The sequence below is a fragment of the Periophthalmus magnuspinnatus genome, chromosome 9 (assembly GCF_009829125.3).
Source record: "Periophthalmus magnuspinnatus isolate fPerMag1 chromosome 9, fPerMag1.2.pri, whole genome shotgun sequence".
NCBI classification, from domain to species: domain Eukaryota; kingdom Metazoa; phylum Chordata; class Actinopteri; order Gobiiformes; family Gobiidae; genus Periophthalmus; species Periophthalmus magnuspinnatus.
This window is the reverse complement of record NC_047134.1, coordinates 21481238-21508485: the sequence shown is the minus strand read 5'-3', so window position 1 is coordinate 21508485 and position 27248 is coordinate 21481238. Positions and strand designations below refer to the sequence as shown.

The 27248-nt window shown below is 39.0% G+C and overlaps 1 protein-coding gene across 2 annotated transcripts; it reads left to right on the top strand.

The window, feature by feature from the left end:
* The first annotated feature begins 96 nt into the window (after nt 1-96).
* Nucleotides 97-25143, top strand: fkbp15b (FKBP prolyl isomerase family member 15b). Of its 2 annotated transcripts, XM_033972553.2 has the most exons (28): nt 97-268; nt 4752-4855; nt 5497-5575; nt 5864-5933; nt 6028-6102; nt 6754-6852; nt 7108-7257; nt 7344-7412; nt 7684-7827; nt 8196-8350; nt 8427-8475; nt 8967-9083; nt 9595-9783; nt 10934-11021; nt 11102-11211; nt 15412-15510; nt 15589-15683; nt 15752-15854; nt 18421-18592; nt 18885-19021; nt 19682-19837; nt 20336-20488; nt 21125-21217; nt 21355-21468; nt 21599-21706; nt 22232-23046; nt 23834-23936; nt 24523-25143. In XM_033972553.2, the coding sequence occupies exons 1-28, from the start codon at nt 219-221 to the stop codon at nt 24598-24600; spliced, it is 3774 nt and encodes a 1257-aa protein (XP_033828444.1). In that variant the 5' UTR covers nt 97-218; the 3' UTR covers nt 24601-25143. The 2 variants fall into 2 exon arrangements, with proteins under 2 accessions (XP_033828444.1, XP_055079981.1); XM_055224006.1 differs by lacking the exons at nt 23834-23936; nt 24523-25143 and adding an exon at nt 23158-23243.
* The last annotated feature ends 2105 nt before the right edge of the window (nt 25144-27248 follow it).

Genomic DNA, 27248 nt, shown 5'->3' with positions numbered 1-27248 from the left:
AAAACCCGCAAACATTTCCAATGCATCGTTTGTTGGCCTTTAGCGCCCTCTAGCGCTCAGGAGCGGGCAGGGGCTAAGTGCGGTCACGTGGAAAGTCAGCTGACCTCCCCACAAACAGGAAGAGGAAGCATCTCTACACTTTAAACAACCAGTCATGTCACAATAGCCCACTTTTTAACTTTCATTTTACAGTGTAAGGACATCATCACGTTTAAAACATGTTTGCTGGAAACGAAGAGGATGGAGATTTCTTATCGCCTTCTGGAGGGTAAGTTTATTTAGCGTTGTTGCTAAGATTATGCCCTTGTTTGCTAACCTCTACCTACCAGCTTGGCTTTGCTTGGCACGGGTTTGATGGTCCCGTGAACGGGTTATTTTAGGCACTGTAATCTGCCTAAAGTAATATCGTGGTAAAGTCATCATTTCCAGCATCGATTTTTTTATTCGCGTGTAATCCAGTGCCCTAAGCAAAATGTCCAAGTGTGTAAAATCAATACAGGTTGAAAGGGCTTAGTGTAGTTCTTACTTAAACGTATAATTTTACAAAGTAAGGTAAATAAGAAACACAAGGTCATATTTTGTGTCATGTTTTAATTACTTAACCATTATATAAGTTTGATTACTGAAATAGCTTTAGTAGTAGAAGTAAAAAGGTGCATTGGTATTGTAACTGTATTGTGTGATTGTTGTATTTAAAGTAGTTAGTAGCACAAATTATGTACTTCTAAAGCGAATATGTTATGTTAGAATAAAGAAAATGAATATATTTCTTTAGAGGTACTTCCTCTACTGATATCTTTCTGCAAATGTTATTGTCCTGTAACCTCTTGTGTAAGGACACTATTGGCCATTGATTTTCAGATGTTACAATATTGACTGCAGAATGTGGGTCTGTTTCATCCCTCCTGACTGCCAGAGGCGCTGCTTCAACCATTGAATGATCATCTTTGCACATGCGCAGGTCAAGAATCTAATGACAACAAAGCATGAAAGTATTATAAAGTCCCTCCAGTAAAATACATAAATCCATGCAGCAAAGTCACTTGTGAACTCCTGGTGTCCCATGTGACACCAAGAGCTCTGTCCCTTTTCTTCTTCTCTTCTTTTTTCCCCATACTGATCAATCATGATTTTCTATTTGATTTCCTTCCATCTTATTGAAAACATGGACAGGTGGACTTCAGGCATAAAGAGATATAGTTGGTATATGTCATCCAGTGCTTGAAGCACCGCCTCTGCCAGTCATCCAGGATTCATAGAACTGTAGCTACATACATAACTCTTGCTTCACAAATAACTAAGGTCAATAAGGAAAGCCCAAAGGTTATCAAATTATGTCATAAGTAACCTATAGAATGCACTTCAAGTCAGCTGAGAGGAGTGTTAAATTTACTTCCATCATAAACATACCACCGATTCACTAAATCCTCTGCCCCATATTTGCGGCACTGACGGAGGATCACATGCTGTTTTTATTCCTGCAGGCCACAGTTGGTGTAGTAGTGGAAGTTTTATACACAGGCACAAATGAATAAGATTCTGGAATAGTCTCTGTCTTGTCAAATATGTTGCATAGTAGTTAATAGTGTTGTCACAATACTAACATTTTAAACTCGATTTCGATACTAAGGAATAGACTTGTTACATGATACTGATTGCAATACCATGATGATAATAAAAACAATCTTTAGACAGTACAGTGTCATTTTCAACATTAAAACATAGTGCTTTCTTTTATATTTTGTTTTTATATTACCCTCTGGCATTATATCTGTGTAATCCCTCAATTGTCCAGATTGGTTCCATAGTGGTCCATGGGCATCTTATACTTGTTCTGATACAGCTCAAGATTGTTCTAAAGCTCTTCAGTAAATGTTCATTTCTGTCCTGTCACTGACTTTTTTAGTATCAATACCTGCTCAAATGAGTATCTAGTTTCACTACAAATTTTCTAATTCCATCTCTAATAGGATGAGATGGAATTTTCGTGCTTGGTTGTCTAATAAACCTATAGACTTCAGTATATAAATCTGATGGGAATTAGATGAGCCTTATTGATCCACAATGCAAATGTGGTCACAGTACCTTAACTGCACAAAAACAAAGTAAACAGGCAACAAGGGCTGAGCGATTTGACAAAACATAAATTGTTGATCCTTCTGACAATATGCTCATGCATAGACACCTTTCCCGCCCACTGCTCTTATTGGTCAGCCTCTGAGTGATTAAATGTCAGATTTAACCAATCACAGAGAAATGTCATCTTTCAGAAAAAGCATACAGGTGTAGTTACACCTTTAAATTATTATAAGATTAATGAAGATAAAGCATATGCATATTTTTTGGCTAATCGCCTACCCCAAGTCAACTTTCCTTGTTTTGCTCATCAGGTCTTGTCCTCCCCATGGTGAATTACATTTGAAGAAATCATGAAGCATTTAGGTGTTGATAGACTTTGTCGAAACTATACACATCCGAACTGAGAGTCCTCTGTCTTCAGCTCTCCTCTATTTTTATCCTGTGGCTCTCACTTAGATGCGAGTGGCATGCATCTCCTCACTGCATGACCATTGTATGATAGCATTGCTGTGTGAATGGGCTTTTAGCATCACACTGCAAAAAAGGTAAAAATACTAAAAATCGAAACACTGATTTTGAGCTATTTTGACCAGTTCACATTTATTCTGTTTGTAGAACAATTGTTTTTATTTGTTTAAAGAGCAATTTCTGAGAAGTTTCAATGTAAATTTTTTTTCAGTTGTCCAGTTAATTAAATATTTATTATCCCGTTGATTTTCTTGATATTAGAAAAAAATACCTAAAGGTGTACTATGTAACTTTTCTGGTTTCCAGAGGTGATATTGTTGCTTTTCCTGGAATGTTCCACAATGTGTCCATGAAGACAAGCAGGTGACTCAGGCTAAGTTACCGATCAGATCTGTGGAGAGCCAGGCCCACTCAGAATGCAATATTCTCAAGGTATTGAGTAAATGCAAGATAGACAAGTTTAATACCATACTGTGGAACATCCAGGCACAAAACAGTTTAGCTGTGCATATAACTCAAAGGTTTTTATTCTGCACTTTTCTCTTTTAATGTTAATTTTGTGATGATCATTTGTGATTATTTGTGTTTTGATTTGCTGTATTGTGATTTAATGACTTTCTTATTCTGTAAAGCACTTTGAATTACGTTGTGTACAATTATACTATACAAATAAACGTGCCTTGCCTGCCACCTCCATGAAGACAAGCAAGTGGTGGATCCCCCCTCAGAAAAGGTGCATAGTGCAGCAGCGCAACTTTTAAGCCTGTCAAAAAATAAAAAATAAAAATTCTGAAATTGAATTTAGCCTGTGTGTTGCCTGGTCCTATTTGGCCCTGGTTTTAGTGGAGTTTAGTACCAGGTTAAGTTCCAGATTTAACTCCAAGCATATTTACAGGTTCAGTCCCAAGTCCCATAGATATTATTTTTTTTGCAGTGCAGCAAGGAAAGGAGGGAGGAGGCTAATATGGTGGCTAATTCTTCTCACATGCTGTCTGTTAGCAAAGTTGGGTAAATGCGTCTACCACAGCCTGTTACTGCACAGTTTTAAACGACCAAGAAGAATAGACATCTCCTCCTCCTCTTTTTTGCTATGCCGCTGAATGTCCAGCTTTGGTTTGTTTGCACTGGAGCACTACAAGATAAAACAGAGGTGCACTGGAGAGAACATTTAGGAGCATTTGGATGTCCACATGACAACGTCACTCCAGTGTTTAAGAATTGGAGATGAGGGCCTGCAGGCTTTTAACATGTCAGTTCTGGGAGATAACGATTACCTGTGGAAGGAGTTCCAGGGGTCAGTAAGACAAAAAAATTATAACATTTTATTTTTGCATTGTATACAATTTTCATTTGTTCTATCTTGTATATTGTGTCTTTTTTCTTGAAGATTTTGTGACTGTTAGTTAGGTAGCAGTGTTTTGTGGCTTATTTAAAATTAACATTCAATATAAATTAATTACTAATCCAAACAATAGTTAAAAAATACATAAAATATGCCATTACTTTTATTAGTGTTGACAACAGTGTAGTATAATTCAAAAAGGCTTAATTTATTGAGTTAGTAAGTTAGAAGTGGAAAAAAAGTCAAAGTCCTGTGCCAAATTCAAGACATTTTAAGGTCATGAAATTATTTCAGCCTAGAAAGTAATGTTTGTAAAAAGTCACTTTTTACTTTTGACAAAATTTGCAATGGCACAAGTTAACCAACCAACATCAAAGTTACTACTTGCCTAACCTTAACCAAAACCATAACTATATTCTAACATCTATCCCCTATACTTTCACACTCTCTCCTTATACACTATATTTTAGTGTGTGTACCATTCAAAAGATTAGCTTGTCAAAAAATCTGATAACACATTGCTCTTTTCACATGTATTGTGAACAAAAGGTAAAAGCTATAGCCAGCCATTCAACAATGGTATTAAGATTTTTGAACTTACCCTCTCAAAGTCTTGACTTCTCAGACTTTTGGAGTATTAATACGTGATTAAGTATGGCAGAAGTATGCACAGGAGTGACCTTAATGAAAGCCCACCACTGTGAAATGTCTGCTTACGTTTGTGTTACGAACATGCATCATATCTGAAACTGGAACTAAAGGACCAGACCAGGACTTGCCTATCAGACAGTCAACCTACAGCTAATTTTATACTGCATAACATTGGTGTATCTCCATGATCTTTACACTATTTCTTTTGCAGCGCCAAGCTGGCGTCACTGTTCGGACTAGATCAAGAAACTAGTCAGGGCAATGAGTCCTTCCAATACACTGCTCCTAAGCAACCACGCAAGACCTCCAATCCAGGTACAATGGGAAAATGTTTTTTACTTGGCTATATTTTATTATATTTTTAAGTTTTAGTTTTTGATACCCATTGTAAATATTGCAGCCCCATCCCACATGTTGTATTCATTACATTTTGTAATAACTATTTTAGGTCTTAAAGCTGTAACAGATTTTTGCTGTCTTAAAAATGTGAAAAATAGAGCTAATTCATTTTAAATGGTTTGGTCTAAAGTTATTTCTCCTTAACCTTATGCAGTTTGAGTATCCTAATTATTCACTGCAATGATTTTACAAGGGCTTTTCACAACTTTCAACACTTACTAACACGCACATCCTGATTATCAGACAATAAAACACTTTATCATCAGATGCAGACAGCATGCTGCAGACTTATTCTGGGGCAAGAAACATTTTGCTCAAATACATGGGGAAAATGATACAGGGCTTTTAATTCTAAAGTAAAAACAAGTGTATGTAACAGACAAACTAATGAATAATGAATAAATATTTGTCGTGGATATTTTATTAATAATAACGTTTTAGAACATACATTGCAATATCAGCTTTGTAACTTGGATTTCATTGTATATTTTGGCAGTAAATAGTGTATCTTCAAAAACTGTAATATGGTAATGAAATAGTACTTCTTTCTTTTGTAGCACTACCCTCTCAGAAATCAGCCTCTACTCCTGGAGCTCCAGCAGTGTTATTTGCTACAGCAGTACAGGCATTCAGATAGTGAGTACATTTTCATGTAATTACTTTTGTGCCATAATATATGCCCCCCAAAAAATCCTTTGCATTTTTTGATAAACTTTGGACAATTTTGAATTTGTTATATATTTTGAATTGCATTTTGGATTATAACATACAATATAAGTTCTACAATTTTACTACACAATAATGCTGCAACAAAAATGTATTTTCACAATATATTAATCATATTTGTATGATTATTTTGTTAACTGTTGGGTGATTTGTCATAGCTGATTTGTCCTAATAGTAACATATATGTCCTTTTTGCAGTATTAATGGCCAATATATGAACCAGGGGAAGCTCGGTGCTGCGATACTGGGGACCCACACAACAAAAGAGGTGAGGGTTCAGCTTTGACCAGTCACTTGGTTGAGATTACATTCTTTTTACATTTTTAATATTAATCCTTTTCTTTTTTGTTTTTTGTCTTCAGTACAAGCTCCTTCTATATCTGAGCCAACAGAAGCAAGTGACGACTGCCAAGATTTATACAGGCTTTGTGTTCACGGTGCGTAAACGTCCCAAAAATGTGAAAGGAAATCATGCCACTGATTGTAATTTGGGGCATGTAGGAATTTGTGACTCCACCCACTCTACAAAGAATTTTATAATAAAGTCAAATTGTGTTTTATTAGGCCATATAGTTGTCTACAGATTCAAAATACAATAGGACAGGATATCTAGGAATTACATTTATCGTGAAAGCAATATTGACTTACATTGATAAAGTGGCCAGCATCACATCTTAATCGATATTTTAAAAAAAATCACATTCACAGTACAGAAATGAATCCGTTTTTCTCATGGACTCTTGGCACCTACCTGCATAACTGAGACATAGATATAAGGCCAGATAGTAATATAAAAGAAAGTACTACGATTTAATGTTAAAAATCACATTCTACAGTCTTAAGAGTTTTTTTTTAATTTTTTTTTTATTATTATCCTCGTGGTGTCGAGTCTATTTCTTTCTCAAAATTGAGTTTGAAATTGTATCATGTATCAACACATCAACAAATTGTATCAACACTAAAACAAGATATTTACTGTGTTTTCAATTACCGGTATCTGAATAAAAAAAAATGCAATTCTCTGGATGGCTTTTAACACAAAACATATTTGTATTGCTTATATTGTCTGTGTTGCACTTGTGTAACAGGTTCAACCCAATAATTACTGCACTTTTTATGATGACCAGCGACAAAACTGGTCTTTAATGTTTGAGTCTGACAAGGCCTCATCTGACTTCTGTAAAGAGGTGAGTCCAATCTGCAATTTATATCTTACATTTTGCATTGCGTGTGTGTGTTTTTTTTTTTGTTTTTTGTTTTTGTAATCTGAAAGCGCACTTATGAACTGTCAGACTAATACAAAAATGTCATGCCTTTCACGGCAGTACTAGTTGTGTGTAGTAGTACTACAATAACATTAGAGACAGAATACTTTGCTGTTTACGTCCTTTAACCATATTTATCTTTAATTATGTTTTTATAATGTTTTCTCGTTATTTCAGGTATGTCTGGCTAAAGCGAACACTCCCTCTTCTCTGGACTGTGTGGTGTCCCAGGACCTGTCATTAGGAGAGGGTCAGGGGGTGGAGACTGGGGACTCTCTGGAGGTAGCCTACACAGGCTGGCTCCTGCAAAACCACACCATCGGACAGGTTCACTTTTATACCTCCCAGACTTAATATTTTTAGTCAGGAATCAATAATGTTTTGATTTGAGATTATGATATGTTTTTTTTCAGATGTTTGACACAAATCAGAACAAAGATAAATTGCTCCGACTAAAACTTGGTACTGGTAAAGTTATTAAGGTGAGTATTTTACTATGCCAAAGCGGGATTACATAATGAGCTATAGTATGTTGGAATTTGAAAGAAAATATCACTCAGTCAATTTGGGAAAACTATAATTACTAACAATATTTTATAGGGAAATAATTATGAATACATTATTGTTTGGCCTTTACTTTTGATTTACTTCTTACTCAATATAAAACATACTTTACATTTACTAAATCTTGCATAAAATTACTATGAAATTGAATATTAACTGTGTATGACCAGTCTCTTTGTGTGTGTCCAGGGATGGGAGGAGGGGATGCAGGGGATGAGAAAGTCTGGTCGTCGTCTCATCATTATCCCACCAAACCTCGCGTATGGATCCAAGGGAGTCCCAAACCGAGTCCCCTCGAACAGTACGCTCATATTTGAGGCTGAGATCAGAAGGGTAACTGTCATCTTTCATACTGCTTTATGTGTCCCATTTGTTTACAGTTGTTGTTTGGAAATTGTAAGAACACTGGACATTCTCTAAGTTTATTTTAATGTTTTTTTAAACTGGTTCCTGTCTTCATGTTTACTCCCATAAAAGCAGACTTTTTTTTTATTCTTGTCTTATTTTTCAAACTGTTAAAGACTGTTAACTCATCTTATTTTCAAAAATGTGCATCAAATTTTAAAGCTCATCACAACAAATTCTTTCTTTATCTTTATACAGGGGAATGCAATGAGAGCAGAGCCTTTTGATGGGCCCCTGTTTAATCTAAATGTAGACCCTGTAGCTTAGCCCTTGAGTGACCCATTTCTTTTGTTTAGGTCAAGTTTTCAAAGGACAGTGGCTCAGACCGGGGCAGTAGTAAGGACTCGGCTGCCCCCTCTCCTGCCCCTTCTCCTGCCCCCAGCGTGGAGAGTCTGGCTCCCGAACCCATTACACAACCTCAACCAACCCCCACGGGACCAGGAAGACCAACGTAAGACCAAAACCATGTCAGTAAATAGTTTCAAACAGCAACGTATTATCTAAGTAAGCTGATTTTGTGCTTTCAGGGAACCACCACTACGAGCAAAGTCCAACTCTCTTAGTGAACAGCTTGCCGTAAGTGACCATGTTTAATTTTGTCCCCTGTTATTACTGTAAACATACTATACTACAATAACAATAACAAAACTCAACTAAGGAATTGACTCAATACTTGATATCGATTACAATACCACAGTGAAGATAAAATGTGCTTCTTTTTTAGTAATAGAATGTAACTTTTACACACAAAATTATAGTATCGCTACTTTCTTTATCTTAGCATGAGCTCCTATGTTCATGCTGATGAAGGTCAAAATTACACTAAAACTGTTCAAGAAAGCTCACATTTTGTATTGTTAATGTGATTTTTTTTTGCAGTTCTCAATACTTGAGTGATTGAATGAGTTCAATTTTGATATTCGTGTTAGTATTGATTTAGTATCTGATTTTTGATACTTTTGACAAACTCTACTGTGTGTAAAGTATTGCCATAATTTGTTCACTTGAGACAACACCCATGAAATATATAATAATGGAAATAATTAATAAACTTCTCCTCTGACTAGCACCCAGATGCCACTAAAGCAAAGTTGATTTCTCGAATGGCGAAGATGGGACAGCCAATGTTGCCTTTTATAACCGGAGTGACAAGCCAACCTGAATCCAGTGACTCTGAACTTGAGGTGAGAATAAATCATCCTACAAAATGCAACTTGTTCTGACAAACTATTGAAACTTCTCTGATAAGAAGAACAATATCTTTGTTCTAAAACTATTTTGTAGCTATTGATCCCATCTGGTCAACTGAGGGATTAGAATTAGACAGACATAGTTGTGTCTAGATTGTCCGGGAAATTAACTAAAGGTTATAAATGTAACCTGTACAGAAAAGCTTACTTCCATTAAGGCTACCAACTGCAGGTTTATTAGATTTTTTTAACCAGTAGATGGCAGGTGTGAAACCTGTTCCTCAGCAGGCCTTTGTTCAGGCTCACCTGTGCTCTCTGGTCTTCTGTCATGCCAAAGCTGGCACATTATCATACAGCAGTAACATCGATCATCAGCATCTAGTGGTGTTATGTGAGAATGCAACAGGTCAACCATTCTAATTACAAATGGGGATTTCAAGCGTAACTAAGGAATGAATGAATTGTACACTAAAATATGAATGTATTCATTTCTGTCTGCCTCCAGGACACCAGTGGTTCCAAGCTGAAGGAGCGACCCGCTGTCCCCTCCCCAGTTCAGATGACCACAGCTGCTTCAGGGTCTGGTCTGCACACAGTACATCCTCACCCCCACTCTACTCCTGCTCCTTCTGCCTTACTTCCAGTAAGCTCCGTGGCCTCCCACACCCACCCTGGGACTGTCCACGCCTTCCAGGTAGGACCATTAATATTAATATTGATATTGATATTCATATTCATCCTTCAGCCTGGCAACAAGCAAAAGTAGTGGCTGTGGAAATTTCCTTGCTCAGGCAGGTTCGCAACATCATTCTTAAAGTTGAAAAATATTCGCCGTCGCCAGCACTATAGCCTGTCAGTGAGGATTTGTTTGACAGGGCACTGAGCTGACATGAGAACTGCCAAAATCAACACAGAGGAAAATCACACACAGTGAATATTATCTTTCCTCTGAGTATTAGAAGGATATATCAAAGAAAGGCTAAGCAGAGCCAACATTAATCAGTCTATTATTCGTGCATAAACCTCGTAGGTCTACTTGGTTTGATACTTGCGGCTTTTCACCCTACAGTTCCCTCATATTTCAAAGCAAATCAAATGTGTAGAAAATTCACGATCTGTCCTGGACTTGAATGCGACTTGTGAAGTTGCTACTGGTTGCTTCAATTCATCACTCCCAATGTGTTGGGTTTTTAACCCATTATATGAGTCATGCTGGCAGCGATCATTTTTGCTCCTAGAGATGAGATGATAACCGGTATTGAGGTATATAGCAGTATTAAAATGCCACGGTATCAATACCGTGAGAATGGGCTTCTGACGTTATTGCCACCTCAATTATTTGACTGGGTCTGTTGCAAAGCAGTACTCCTCACATTAGTGGCATCTCTTAACGTGGTTTTGATGTGGTCCTTATATCTGTGTTATATCCTCCACTCCCAACTTGATACTCGTTTGCACCTGCCTTGTACCGAAGCAGACTGTGATATTTTTGGTCACGGTTATCATACAGTGGAATTTCCATATTCTAGTCACCCCCGTAAGTCAAACCCATTACACTGATTGATATGGGGTGAATCAAAAATATACAAAAATTAGAAAAAAAATAATAATAATACATGTACGTTTTGATGCTGTTAAGACTATCTACATTAACCTCAGTCATTGTGCCCAGTGTAATTCATTATTGAGCACAATTTATTTATCAGATTGTTAATATGAAAATGCTACTATAAAACATCAAGAAATATAATATGTGGCTATATGGGGACCCTCATCTTACAAATTAGAATCATATTTTGCTTATGATAAGAACGTATTTATAATTGTTTTATGTTTTTTCCTAGCCATACCCCTACACTCAGCCCTCCACACCCGCCTCCCAGCTGCAGCCTGTGGGCCCAATCTACCCCCCTCAGACTGTATCGTACATGGGTGAGATATTGCTCCATTACTTTACTGTAGACTTCTTAATATAGTTTTATAAGCACTGGTTTAATGTATCTTATCTTTAGGCTCCGGTGATGTGACTTCTTTCCTGATGACTGAGGCTCGGCAGCACAACACAGAGATCCGGTTAGCCGTCTCAAAAGTGGGAGATAAAGTGGATCAGCTGTCCACAAAGGTATAGAAAAAGATGTTATGAGTGAATTCAATTCAATTCATTTTATTTTTGTAATGCCCAAAATCACAACAACAGTTGTCTCGAAGGGCGTTCATGTTTTGGTTGATGGGGGAAACCGGAGTACCCGGAGGAAACCCATCCAGACACGGGGAGAAACATGCAAAACTCCACACAGAAAGGCCTGGGCGACCCGGGGATCGAACCAAACCTTCTTGCTGTGAGGCATGAGTGTTGCCACTCAGCCACCGTGCTGCCTACACACAGGAAACAAACACACAAACAGGAAAATCAAACAGGAAAAATCAGACAAAACAAGAAAAATGGGCCAGGCAGGGAGTAGGAGAGCCGGGCGAGGAGTAGGAGAGCCGGGCGAGGAGTAGGAGAGCCGGGCGAGGAGTAGGAGAGCCGGGCGAGGAGTAGGAGAGCCGGGCGAGGAGTAGGAGAGCCGGGCGAGGAGTAGGAGAGCCGGGCGAGGAGTAGGAGAGCCGGGCGAGGAGTAGGAGAGCCGGGCGAGGAGTAGGAGAGCCGGGCGAGGAGTAGGAGAGCCGGGCGAGGAGTAGGAGAGCCGGGCGAGGAGTAGGAGAGCCGGGCGAGGAGGATGAGAGCCGGGCGAGGAGGATGAGAGCCGGGCGAGGAGGATGAGAGCCGGGCGAGGAGGATGAGAGCCGGGCGAGGAGGATGAGAGCCGGGCGAGGAGGATGAGAGCCGGGCGAGGAGGATGAGAGCCGGGCGAGGAGGATGAGAGCCGGGCGAGGAGGATGAGAGCCGGGCGAGGAGGATGAGAGCCGGGCGAGGAGGATGAGAGCCGGGCGAGGAGGATGAGAGCCGGGCGAGGAGGATGAGAGCCGGGCGAGGAGGATGAGAGCCGGGCGAGGAGGATGAGAGCCGGGCGAGGAGGAGAGGGAGGCGGGTGGAGAAGGGCCAGGCGGGGAGGAGAAGAGGGTCCAGCTGTCATCGGGGCATCTGAAAGACTTACACTCCACAGGGGGAGTGGGACAGGGGACAACATGTGAATAGCATTGCTGATGAGAAAATAGGACAAAGCAGAGCATAGTGCTCAGGTTGCCATACTTCCCCCAGCTAGTTATCTCCTACTGCAGCCCCTCTTATCCCGGGTTTTAATGTCACTCCCTAACTCCCTCACTAAGTAACCTGGTCATAAGCTATACCGAAGAGGAAGGTTTTAAGCCTGGTCTTAAATACAGAGACTGTGGGGGCCTGTTTAACATCAGCAGGGAGTTGATTCCATAGCACAGGAGCTTGGTAACTGAATGCTCTCCCTCCCACTGTACTTTTGGACACTCTAGGAACCACTAATAGTCCTGCATTCTGAGAGCGGAGTGCTCTGTTTGGCTGGTACGGGACAATAGCATCTTGCAGATAGGATGGGGCCATACCGTTTAGGGTTTTGTATGTCAGGAGGAGGACTTTGAATTTGATTCTAAGCTCGACAAGAAGCCAGTGCAGATATTTTAGTACAGGACTGATGTGGTCTCTTCTTTTAGTTCCTGTTAGGACTCTGGCCGCTGCATTTTGGAGCAACTGGAAGCTCCTTATAGTACTTTTGGGGCAGGCGGCGAGCAGAGAATTACAGTAATCAAGTCTGGAACACATGCATGGATGAGTTTTTCAGCATCGTTTTTAGGTAAAATATTTCTAATTTTAGTTATATTTCGCAGGTGAAAGTATGCGGTTTTACAAGCTATGTTTATATGGGCTGTGAATGAGAAATTTTGATCAAATAGGACTCCAAGATTTTTTACAGTAGGGCTAGAAGCTATATTCACATTGTCGAGTGAGATTATCTGGTCCGACAGAGAATCTCTTTGACCTTTGGGACCAATGACAATGACCTCTGTTTTTTCAGGATTTAAGAGCAGGTAATTCAAGGTCATCCAGGTTTTGATGTCCTTCACACAGGCACTGAGTTTATCTATTTGATCAGTCTGATTTGGTTTCATTGATAAGTACAGCTGAGTGTCATGGCATTAATTTTCACTGCTATGCTGATGTTTTCTGATAATGTTACCCAATGGCAACATATACAGAGTAAATAGGATTGGGCCAAGCACAGATCCTTGTGGAACACCACAGGCTACTTTAGAACAGGGAGAGGTGCTCTGGTTTATACTAACAAACTGGTACCTATCTGATAGATAGGATTTAAACCATTTGAGGGCGGTCCCTCTGATTCCAATGTCACATTCTAACCTCTGCAGTAGAATGTTGTGATCAATGGTGTCAAACGCTGCACTGAGGTCCAGTAGGACCAGGACTGAAGCCAGCCCGTTATCAGCAGCTATTAGTAAGTCATTTGTTACTTTAAGCAGTGCAGTCTCTGTGCTGTGGTGAGCTCTGAATCCAGATTGAAAATTTTCAAATATATTATTGTCCTGCAGGTGGCGGCAGAGCTGTTTCACCACAACTCGTTCTAGAATTTTTGAGAGGAAGGGAAGATTAGAGATAGGTCTACAGTTTGATTCAGAGTCTGATTGGAATAGGGTCGAGCATACAGGTTGATGGTTTGGACGACATGATGGCTGAGGTAATCTCCACCTCATCAACAGAAGTAAATTTATCTAATATTATTAGAGGATCTATGTGGGATATTGGTATTACAGACTGGATTAGCTCAGAGCTGATTTTTGGAGTAGCTTTGTTGATTTTGTCTCTAATGGTTGTAATTTTGTAATCGAAGAATTGAAGAAAGTCATCACAACTAATGTTCGAGGGGATAAGAGACTCATTAGCGGTGTGGGAGTTTGTCAGCCTGGCTACAGTGCTGAACAGAAATCTGGGGTTATTTTTGTTTACTTCTATTAGATTTGAATAGTATCTGGTTCGGGCTTTCCGCAGAGTGGCTTTATAAGTGAGCAGGCAGAGCTTCCATGCCTTCAGAGACTGTTCAGAGCGCGAGCGACGCCAAAGCTTCTCTGTGCGTCTTACATGTTGTTTGAGTGTCCTGAGCTGTAACGTATACCATGGAGTCGGAGGTCTTGGTTTAATGCTTTTCTGTTTTAGCGGAGCTACAACATCGAGAGCAGATTTTAAGGTGAGCATTGTTATGTCATGTGACAATGAAAATAATTTTAATCCAATTGTCACTGATCAATTGGTTGACAGATCTTTTAGTAATGGCTCAATAATTTCTTTAAACTCTGTAACCAATTTATCTGATAATGTTCTTTTCATTATAGTTTTTTTCTGCGGGGCTGGATAGTCTTTTAGTATAAATTTAAAGGTAATTAAGAAATGGTCAGAGAGTAATTGTTATGTTTCTTGTAACTGAAATTACAACTGTAGAGTGTTATCTGCTCCATGTATTGATTCATGGGCATGCAGTAATATGTTAAAAAGAGTCCTAGCATGTAATATATGTACTTTTTTTATTTTTTTACTTTTAATGTTGCATCGTTTTTCTCTCATCAATATTCATACCTGGAAATGTATTTTGATTCATTCAGTTTTTCCCACAATTCCTGTTTTTGAGATTGTCTTTGAGATTGACAGGCGGATCGGTGCAGCGTCTGCAGTGATGCGGTCGCTGTATCGGTCCGTTGTGGTGAAGAAGGAGCTGAGCCGGAAGGCGAAGCTCTCGATTTACTGGTCAATCTACGTTCCTACCCTTACCTATGGTCATGAGCTCTGGTTAATGACCGAAAGGACAAGATCGCGGATACAAGCGGCCGAAATGGGTTTCCTCCGCAGAGTGGCTGGGCGCACCCTTAGGGATAGGGTGAGGAACTCCTACACATTGAGAGGAACCAGTTGAGGTGGCTCGGGCATCTGCTCAGGATGCCTCCTGGACGCCTCCCTAGGGAGGTGTTCTGGGCATGTCCCTCCGGGAGGAGGCCCCGGGGAAGACCCAGGACACGCTGGTTGGACTATGTCTCTTCGCTGGCCTGGGAACGCCTTGGGATCCCACCGGAGGAGCTGGAGGATGTGTCTGGGGTGAGGGAAGTTTGGGAGTCCCCGCTTAGCTGCTGCTCCCGCGACCCGGCTCCGGATAAGCGGAAGAAAATGGATGGATGGAGATTGTCTTTCTCTGAAGAAGATCTCAGCAAAGTGATCTTTGAGCACTCCAACTAAAAATATGTATAGATCATTAAAAAAGGAAATATTATGGTCATTGTTAATATTTTAAAATAAAAGGAAGAAATATTATACAACTGCACATATTGACTGGGTCCCTTTTCACAGATCGATGAGCTGCAGAGACAGGGAAACCCCATGATGGCTGTACCATCTATGTCAATGGAAACCTCTATGATCATGCAGAGCATCCAGAGACTTGTTCAGGTACAAGTTTCAGTTTGTATCATATTTATAATTCAGATTTTGGAAAATGTAAAAAATATGAGACCTTTACCTTTTTAGGAGAATGAATGTCTAAAGAAGGAAGTTTTTGACAAAAGTTCACGAATCGAGGAACAAAATCACAAAATTGGAGAGCTCATCAACCAAAACCAGAGGTAAGGAGGGAGCGGTTTCTCACCTCAACATTTCTTTCATTTGCCAACATTTTTGGTGTTTTTTCCAGATACATGGAGCAGAGCCACCTGCTGCTGGAACAGAGGAACGACTCGCTCAAATCCACCAGTGAACACAACACACAAAAACTGCTGCAGGCCGAGCAGGAGAAGGTGAGAGCATAGAGTGTTGCTGCAGTGTTTATTACTATTACTCATGTTGTTTAATGAGACACAGATACATGAACACTTACCACATGTGGTAGTAGTGTCCATTCATGTTTGGCCATGTTTCATTTGTAGGGAGTATTATAGGACACAGACTGAGCTGGCAGTGTCCTTGGTACAGTCCTCGCTACAGTAGTGGAATTTCTCTCTCATTGCAGGGCACATTTTTCTATTTAAATACCACTACCATTATTTATACATTTCTAATAAGATAAGATGCGGTAAACTTTATTTGTCCCACAATGGGGAAATTCCACTGTTATCAAGCCAAGTACAAGAACAACGGAAGAAGAATAAATATGTAATTTAAAAATAAACATGAATAACTAGTAAAAATAGACTCAAACCATTTAACTAGAATATAAGAATATGCATATACAAACAATAAGTTGAAATGTGTACAAGCAAGTCTGAATGAGTCAAAAAGAGAGAAAATGAAAGTTTGTCAAAGAATGTTGTACAGTTTGAGACTGTGTTTCATGTTATATAAATGTTTGTAGATAAGAGATGAGATGATTTGGACATGTTCAGTTCAAGTGTGTTGTATGGTGGACAATGGGGAAACCTTTTTTATTGTCTTAAATATTTGATGGTTATGGCATCAATACCTTTATGATAACTGAATATTCTCTACAGGCAGGTATAATATTGTAAATGCATTTTGCTGACTCTCCCGTGTGCTTTTCTATGCATATGGCGCATTCATGTAACCGGATTATCCTTATCCTGTCCTATATTTTCTACTAAATTGTGTTCTGCAGTTTTGCCTTATTCTGCCTGACAACATTGCTGTACTTCATATGTATTGGACATGTGTAGTGTTTATGTCTTTTACCTTGTTAATCAACTCTGACATTTTATATCTGTAATTTTTATGTTCGGGACTGTCGGCTAACATCTTAATAAGTCTGTATAAATGATATGATATGGCTGGATTTGCTTAACATGTATTCTCTCTAATGCTGTGATTTGCTGCTGTTGCTTTGCTGCTTTGGAGAAATCTAGCTTTTACTGCTCTCTCTTCTCAGCGCCCTCCTCTGGACCTGGGTTTGGACCAGGTGAGCCCTGATTCTATGTGGTCACCTGTCAGACTGGGGTCAAAAGAAATGCAAAAAATTAGTAAATATTTTCAAATTACTTGTTCTTTTAAGTTTTAAACCAGCCAGATAAAAAAATGAAATTGTAGGTTGAAGTGCATCTGAATAATACTACAATTTATACAGGGTAAAGTCTCTTTACAATTTAAAACATGTATTACAAAGGCAATTGATAAGATATCTTAATCAGACTCGACCTATTGTATTCAGTGGTTTCCAAAGTTTTTTTTTACCTCATTTAATACACCTCTATATCAGCACCATTAGTCGCACAAAACACATTAAGATCGTACTCAATTTCTTGCCATGTTCACTGTAGCGTAGCCTCATCAATGGCAGCAATTGCATCTTTTATCTTTTGCTTTAGTTAAGTAATGTCCCGTATCTTTGTTCAAAACACAATATCTTTAACAGAAGTGTGATATCTGGTGAACGTGGTGGCCATAGTATTGGTCCATCCTCTCCAATCCAATGGTCTGGAAATGTTTGATTGAAGAACTCATGAACATGCAGAACCCAATGTGGTGGGGCACCATCTTGCTGAAAAATGCTGGTTGGTTGAAATTCCTGCAGTTGTTGTGCCATATTTTCAGTTAAAAGGTCATGATGGACATTTGCAGTAATTGATATCTCGTGGAAGAAAAATGGACCAATAATTGACCAAAACTGCAATCTGATTAAAAACTTTTATAACAACTGAGTACAATGGAACAAATCAAACTAATATATCTTATCAATTGACTTTGAAAGAAACTTATGAATACCCTGTACTTTATGAGAAATTTGTCTTGGACCTGTGCTGTTGTGGCTTACAGTAATGGTATAAAACTTTAAATAATAATGGAAGCAAAAAATGGAGGGGCAGGGAAGACCTCAAGTCAAGTTTTGAAAATTGCCTTTCTTAAACTAGAACATGTCCCTCTGTACTTCTATTTGTGATCAGGCCTTTTTTGTTTCTGTAAAATAAAGCACTGCATGTACATCTAACCATCAGTGCTATAGAGATGAGTGTATTTAATGAGAAGCATCAAGTCATCTCAAGTCACAGGGTTAGCCAAAAAAAAACAAAAACTAAGAAAATAAACATCCCATTGTTCACATGTTCAGTGGAACTATATTGAACAAAATGCAGATCCAGTTTTGACCCTAGTCTGCCTGCTGCTAATGCTAATCACTTTGCTTCCATCATGCTTCATTAACAATTAAACTAACTTTGATATCTCTTTCTTTTTCTCTTTGTCGTTCATTCACTCTTCACCTCTTTACAGGACCATCACATCACTCGCTTCATCCATCCCGGCCTTCACTCTTTAACTGTCTCTAAATAGTCTAGTCTACTTTCTTCACATTTTCCTATAGCCTGGGTTTGTTTCTATCTCACAAGTTCCCACTGCCCCTGTTTAATTCTTCTGTAGGTTCGACTCACGGAGGATTTGGCTGCGTCCACGGCGCGCTTGGCTCAGCTGCAGTTGGAAGTTTCTGCCCATCAGCAGAAGTCTATGGAGCTGCAAACCAAACTGAGCTCAACCCTGCAGGAAAATGAAAACCACGGAAAACAGGTCACAACACTGCAGAGTCAAGTGGAAGGTTTGTCAGATTTTATTGCTAAACATTAGATTACATCATGTACTATTTTTTAATAGAAAGCAGAAAACACCTGAAGGGGTATTAATATTGAGACATAAAATTACAGAAATTTAATGCTTTATCTGAGTTTTCATTTGAATAATTTTATGTTTATAATTTTATGTTTTAGAAGCATTCTGTGTACATAAACACTCTGTGAAACCCTAGCAGAGATTATGTAAACAATATCGTCATTATCTTGAAATATTTTGTCCACTTTATGTGTAACACTGTTGTATGTGTTGGATTTTAGAGCTGAAGGAGGAGGCAGAGAGACACCAGGCTCAGTATCGCTCAGAGAAACAAAAACGCAAAGAACTGGAGATCAGGGTGAACAACATGGAGGAGGAGGTGCAGGACCTGAAGACTGACAAAGAAAGTCTGGAGAGAGTGAGTTTGGGATATGAGTTACTACAGTAGACTGTATATATAAATGGACACAGCTAACCTGCTAGCCATTGTTCTCCAAATAGGAGGTGAGCATTGGTGCACTTCCTGCCCCATCGACTCTGACTCCAATTCACTTTACATTGAAAAACCTTCGCCCCTCTCTCTGTAACTCCTGCTGTCAGGCTCATTATTTTGATCTTAAAATGTTTGTATTAACCCACTACATGATCCTGGTATTTTTTATTTTGCTATTGTGTCTGTAAATCAAGATATGAACATTGATAACAGATAAATCAGGCGCCTTCTTTCCCTGAGATCGCTCCCGCTAATGTTAGCAACAGGTATGATTGACAGTGTTACTAAGCACCTGTTCCCTGCTAAACCAACTGTGCGGGTGGGAAGACGGGTTGCCTTCAACAGCCTTGCTTACTTCCACCAATGCGAATTTTGAAGTCATTTATTTATTCTGTTTTAGTGATATTTTTTACTACAGTGAGAAGTATTTTCGTTAACGTAACGTAGCACTTTATATCATCATAAGATAATATCACTCAACATAAACTCCCAAAATTTTGTCTAGAAATCTATCAACTTTCAGAAAGTGATGCTGAATAATGGAATGTGTGCTTTAAAAAATGAATTGTGTGTTGATACTTACAGACTCTCTTGGAGCGTAAAAGCAAGTGGCAGGCGGAGCGTCAGCATAGAGACGAGGAGCTGGAGGAGCTACGCAGGAGCAGTCAGCAGGAAATGGACAACCTGCGCACTCAGCTGCGCAAGGCCCGAACCAGTAACGACAATGCCGCATCTGAGCAGGTCACTTACATGACGTAGCCTAAAACACCTAATTTAGACATTTGTCATGTAGAAAATGTTACAATACACAAATTTGCATAAATTATGTCATTCTACTTGAAGTCTTTCTGATGTTTAAAAAAATATTCTGTGAAAAAGTATTAACTGTTTCGACAGGACATCAGATCAATGTTTCAGTATGTGTTCACATTTCAAGGACTAAAACAGGATCAAACCAAGTTCACATCACTTAAAAAGGGCGTAATTTTAGAGCCAAATAATGACAAGTAAGAAAGCTCGCTTTAGCACTGAGTGGAAAAATTACATATTTAAAAACAGCGTCCAAGACTCTTAACCCACTCCTATGACAATGTTTTGACTGACTGACATCTGAACAGGAACAGAAAGGGGTCCAAATGTAAACTGTAATTGTGATTTGGACACATCTCTGTTTAGAGTATATTTCAGCTAATTTCAGAAGACCGTACACTGCTTATATATTGTATTTTGTGCGTATAGTTGTCCCAGCTGCAGGCAGAGCTGGAGGAGGAATGGAGAGGGAAGTGTGATCAAGCAATAACTGTGGCCAAACAGCAGCACAACAGAGAGCTGAGTGAAGTGACAGAGCAGAGGGACGCCCTGCAGGACCAGCTCAAACAGCTACAGGACAAGGTATGGGTTACAAGGACAGTTATAGTAGGTGTTTGGAATCAGTGCTTTACTATTAGTGATTAAAGATGTAGGGTAATTGTTTTAAAAAATGGAGCAACAATCTGTCATACTGCAATAGATTTCAATTATTTGATATGTATTATACCATTAGAGTTTTCAACCTTTTTGAGTCACTGCACACCTTTTCTGTTGAAAACATACAGTGGCACACCATCCACTAATATCCACATAATCAAATGATACCAATTTGGCCCAAAAAGGTGTAAATAAAGCTCATGTCACTGTATCTGGCTCTAGGGTATTTTTTGTCTCTTTTGGTTCAGAAATGTGCTCATTACACTCCGATCATTGCATTCAATCACTTTGTGAGTTGGTTAACTCAAATTAGATTTTCTCCCCAGGGCACAGTGGTTGAAAATCAATGTGTTATATTAAATCAGAGTAAATGAATAGGAATAATGATTCCTTCTTGGAGACCACTCACAGAGTTTGCAACACTAAAATTAAATATCCTGAGTTGATTTTAGTTTTTATAGCTCAAATATTACACTGTACTGTTCCTACTAAGATGAAAAAAGTGAAAAAATACTTTCTCAAATACAGATGTACATAATTGTTTCTGTGTTTACTTCTTAGTTTGCACTTCTTAAACAGTCCAAAGAGTTAGAAGACCAGACTTTACTTCAGCAGCAGAGTCAAGCTGAGGAACTACATGCTCTTCAAGAAAAAGTATGAATAAATGAATAATAATGCAATACAATAACTACTAACGCATGCTTTTTTAATCCTTGTACTGTTTGAGAGAATACAAACAATAGTAAATGTACCTAACTACTAATATGATTTTAATTTCTACTTTTTTAAAGTACACAGCATTGGAAAGACGAGCGGCAGCAGCTCAGGATAAACTTCAGCGGAGAGTGACTGAACTAGAGAATCAAGTAGAAGAGAAGGGGAGTTCAACTGATACTGCTGCAGAGGTACAGATTTGTAATACACTATATCCTATTTATTATGTAATGTTATAATATTTATTTGAAAGTAACGGATTACATTTTGAATATTGTATTTTAGTTGTCATAGTGTTAACAGATGTTCTGGGTTTTGCAGGTGAAGCGTGTGATGAATGGTGTTTTCCATTCACTTCGAGGGGAGTTTGACCTAAATGAGTCGTACAGTGGACAGGCCATACTGGGTGTGATAGTCACAACCATTAAAGTAAGTGCAATACACGATGGTTTGTGCTTTTAATCACTGTTACATTTAGGCCAACTACTCTGATTATTTGTGTCTGTTTTTTGTTTTTTTTTTAAGATTTGACAAACATAAAAATGCGTACATACTCTAATTACGTACATTTTTTGTTTTTTTTTAAAGATTTGACAAACATAAAAATGCGTACATACTCTAATTACGTACATTTTTTGTTTTTTGTAATTTTCCAATTTTATTCACATTAGTGGTGACAGTTTTAACAAATGGTGTTGCAATGAAATAAATAAAATCGAATATTGTTTTTTTTTTTAATACATCATTATCGTCTGATCTAATTTCTATATAAATTACTATAAAATACTAGAATAAACTATAAATTAAAACTGAATAGAATATTAGGACCTAACATTTTTCTACCATAATGCCAATTGTGTACATCTCCTGCACTTCAGCTGTCTTTACTTATACCTGTCTCATGTCTAATAAGACATTATCACATTATTTTAAACGTGATGTCTTATTTTGCAGAATGTAACACTGCAGCTGCTGAGTGGGTCAGTGGAGCAGCCTTCAGTGACGTCCAGTAAAAAGGATGAGGATCGAGAGTCAGAAGAAACAACAGAAGAAGGAACTACACAAGAAGAAAGTATTCACTTGAACGGAGAGAGAGAAGTTGGTGACGTGGAAGAGAAAGTGGAAGAGAAAGTGGAAGAGAAAAAGGAAGAGCAAGTGGACAAAGAAGTGGACGAGCAAGTGGACAAAAAAGTGGACGAGCAAGTGGACAAAGAAGTGGACAAAGAAGTGGACGAGCAAGTGGACGAGCAAGTGGACAAAGAAGTGGACGAGCAAGTGGATGAGCAAGTGGACGAGCAAGTGGACGAGCAAGTGGTACATGTGGCAGAGACAGAGAAAGTTGATCAAATGGAACTAGTTAAAGACAAAGTGGTACCAGAGGAGAAGACATCAGAAACTGAAATATCTAGAGAAGTGCACTCAGAAGAAGATACAGAAAATCTAAAGACTATTAGTCAGTCTACAGCAGCTGAGAAGGAGGAAGAGAAAGAGATGCAGCCAGAAAAAGAAATTTGTCCACATCAAACAAAAGTGGCAAAAGAGGACATTGCTAAACCATCGAAAATTGAAGGGAAGCATGATCAGAGTTTACCAAATGAAGTTTCAGTTGAGGTGGTGACCAGTGAAAATGCAGTAGTCAAGACTGATGTGGAGACAGAGAAAGAGGAACAGCATGACCAAGTTACAAGCTCTCCCAAATCTTTTGGACCACCGACGAACCCCCCTCCGCCTCCGAACCCACCACACGACACTCCAACTGAAGATACAAGGTGAGTCTAGTATAGCAAACTTGACATGTGATTGATTTGTAAATAAACTCGGACAAAGACTGTAGATCGATGTCCATATAATTTTATACATCACTTTACTTTTCCAAACAGAAACTGCCATATGGGAGAACTGCCATTGTGTTTTCAAAAGAAGACGAGCATAACCTAATCATTGCAGTTACCCTGATAAAGTTGATACCATAGCGAACTACAAAAAATATTTGTCCTTTTTGTGTTGGTTGATTCATTGTGAAATTTATATCTTTCAGACACATTCACAATTTTTTGTTTTATTGTTAATTGTTTTTATTAATACAATTAAAATGGCTTTACTTATCAACTTAGAAAAAATATTTGTCTAGCTAAATCTAAGTGTATTTTCTGCACAACTGGCTTATTTTTTCCTCTAAACTGTGAAATCCATCCCAAACCACATGCTTTTATTGACTCGCAAGCAGATCAATGACAATTTGAAATGACTGGATCTGATTTTGATGAGGATTGGATTAATTGTGTAGCCCTAAGTACAATACTGAAGTTTATTTTACAATTATTCATAAATGATTGTTCAACTAATACATTATTATAAAGCAATCTAGTCTAACATTGAAATAGCAATTTTTAAATCAGGATTATTTTACATTTCTACTTGTATATGTTTATTTATTTGTACTGTTAACTATGCATGCATTCACACTCATCTAACTTAACTTACTTGTCCCTGCTAACTTCCTAACCCCACACATATTTTGTCTGCCCTCCCCTGCCCCCTGTGCTATTCTCTCAGTCTGACTGGGAGAATGGAGGAGGAAAATGGAGAGGAGCCATTTTTCGATGTTCCCGTTAAACCCCCTGAGCCGGCCCACGAGGATGAGGAGGAGGAAGAACTGGTAAGAAGCCATCTGCAGAGTTCAATAAAACTCTCAGATATGAACTAACACTTGCCCTCACTGTAATGTCGTGTTTGTCACATTCTAATGGTTTAATGGTTGATTTCAAGCGTTTGTCAAAAGCTGGGTCTTATCACATGAATCAATCTTAATATAAAGGATTGTAACTGTCTGGCCACTTGCTTGTCTCCATGCTTTTCCTCAAATGTTCCACTGTCTTGTGTTAAACCTTTGATTTCCAAGACGATAAACTGGTGGCATGCCCTCCATTTACAGCTTAAAGCTTAGAGCTTCTGGCCATTATGCACGCTGATACTATTTCTGAAACATGAAAAGGGAGAATTTTATATGTTACAAAAATAACTACCTGGCAATATGAAACAGTAAAGCATGAACTGTATGCTATGTTCAGTGCTCAAAACAATGAATAAACGAAGGAATGATTTATTTTAGCAACTTAAGAACAGTTTTGTGGATAGCTGAAAATTGCAAATCCATAAAATAGTCTGTGCATAGTGTGTGTGAATAACAAATATTTATTAATTACCATGGTAGCATATTAATTTACACTGCTGTTTATGTTCAGAGCTTGAAGGGACGTCCTCCTCCTGCTCCACTGTTCGGTGAAGATGACGATGATGATGATTTGGACTGGCTGAACTGAGACAAAACAAACCATTTTGGACATGAAATATTTGCTGTTTCTGAAGATCTCCTGTTCATGAACTTTTTACTTGAAGTCAGACATCAGGAGCGACAACTGCTGCCTTAACTGCATAACAGAATAATTCATTCTGAAAAGGAATAGTTCAGTATTTTGGAAATTACTATGTCATAAAAATACAGTTAGAATGATTTTCTAAATGTAGCATGTTCTATTTGGCTCGAAAGTTTTCTATCTACCACACAAATTATTCCATAAGTGCCTCATTCGATTGAATTTCAAAAATACTGAACTATCCCTATAATAAAAGCATTGACATGCAAATGTACACAAAACGGTTTTAGATAATTATGTGATTTCTGATGGTGTCTTAAACTTTGTACGAGCTACAGTAGCATGCTAGATTATTTAATTAGCACATTTTGAGCATATGTTCCAATCTGTACAATGTCTTTTTTTTGTAATCTTGCTGCTTTAAAATTGTCTTTTACACAGATTTGCTAATATGACATTAATTATTGCAAATAAATTACATAAAATATTGTGTGTGTATGTATGTGTCTGTGTGTGTATGTATGTGTCTATGCGTGTGTCTGTGTGTGTGTGTATGTATGTGTCTCTGCATGTGTGTGTGTGTAGGGGTGTGTCTGCGTGTGTGTGTGTAGGGGTGTGTCTGCGTGTGTGTGTGTATGTATGTGTCTGTGCATGTGTGTGTATGTATGTGTCTGTGCGTGTGTGTGTAGGGGTGTGTCTGTGCGTGTGTGTGTATGTATGTGTCTGCGCGTGTGTGTGTATGTATGTGTCTGCGCGTGTGTGTGTATGTATGTGTCTGCGCGTGTGTGTGTAGGGGTGTGTCTGCGCGTGTGTGTGTAGGGGTGTGTCTGCGCGTGTGTGTGTAGGGGTGTATCTGCGCGTGTGTGTATGTATGTGTCTGCGCGCGTGTGTGTATGTATGTGTCTGCGCGTGTGTGTGTCTGCGTGTGTGTGTGTATGTGTCTATGCGTGTGTGTATGTGTCTATGCGTGTGTATATGTGTATATATGTCTATGCGTGTGTGTATATGTCTGTGTGTGTGTATGTGTCTGCGTGTGTGTGTATATGTGTCTATGCGTGTGTGTGTATATGTGTCTATGCGTGTGTGTATATGTGTCTATGCGTGTGTGTATATGTGTCTATGCGCGTGTGTGTATATGTCTGTGTGTGTGTGGGTCTGTGTATGTGTGTCTATATGTGTGTATGTGTGTCTATATGTGTGTATGTGTGTCTATGCGTGTGTGTATGCGTCTATGCTTGTTTGTGTATATGTCTATGCATGTGTGTCTATGCTTGTGTGTGTGTATGTATGTGTCTATGCTTGTGTGTGCGTGTGTGTATGTATGTGTCTGTGTGTGTATGTATGTGTCTATGCGTGTGTGTGTGTGTGTAGGGGTGTGTCTGTGCGTGTGTATTTGTCTATGCGTGTGTGTGTATGTATGTGTCTATGTGTGTGTATATGTGTCTATGCGTGTGTGTGTGTATATGTCTATGCGCGTGTGTGTATATGTCTATGTGTATGTATGTGTCTATGCGTGTGTGTATGTGTATATATGTCTGTGTGTGTGTATATGTCTATGTGTGTGTGTGTATATGTCTATGTGTGTGTGTGTATATGTGTATAATCTCACACTATTTTGTTATATAGCCTTATTATGTGTGAATATTTAGGTTATTTATTGTGCTGCAGTTCTCTATTCCGACCAGCAGATGGCGACGCTGCACTGCCAACAGTAACAGTCGCGGTTGTGATCGGCGCCAGGCAACAGAACATCCCGCCTGGATTTCAATTAAATATGGATTATCAGTTCAAGGATCGTTCGTGAATGAAACAGTTTGATTACTAACGTTAAGTCAGATGCTAGCTAAAGTTAACCACGTGTGTTGTTGAAACCATCTTGTTTGTGATGAAGCAGGATGTCCGGAGTGGTCCTGGATGAGGTTCACTGTCTGTGGCCCTCCTGCAGTCACACGTGCTGCTGGGAGGCCGAGCAGTGCATCAGAGAGGGACACCCCAGAGTCCCGAGGGGCCCAGGCCAGCTCTTCACACGGCCCTGTACAGGTAACACTTTTTACATCCTTTACCCCCATCCCAAGAGCTTCAAGGTGTCCCACGTAAATGTACAGGTCGAAAGTATGCTACCTGTCCGTATCTGTGGAGATGCTTTACCTGGAATGTCCCACAATGTCATAACATATCTATTTATTTGTCTATAATGTTGATCACAAGTAAAACATACATGACCATTCACACAGACAGTGGGACCCTCTTTTCTGCATCACTCGAGGAAAAACAAAAAATCAACTCGGCCCACACCAATAACTCAAATCACTCAAAATATTATTAATTTTATTATTGCACAATGTGGACAAAACAAGGGACTTTGGGAACTGTACATGTGTATATTCATGCATCCATGTCTACTGTCTTAAGTTTGTTTCTATAAAGGCAGATGAAGTTTTAAAGGGCGTCATCTGCCTCTATACAAAAAAAACAACAACATGGATTATTACTACTATACTGTAAGGAGGTTCAGTTCTCCACAGGTCTGACCTGTAAATTGTCATAGTAGCACCACATACCTTTGTCCATGAAGTTTAAAGTGCCCATATTAC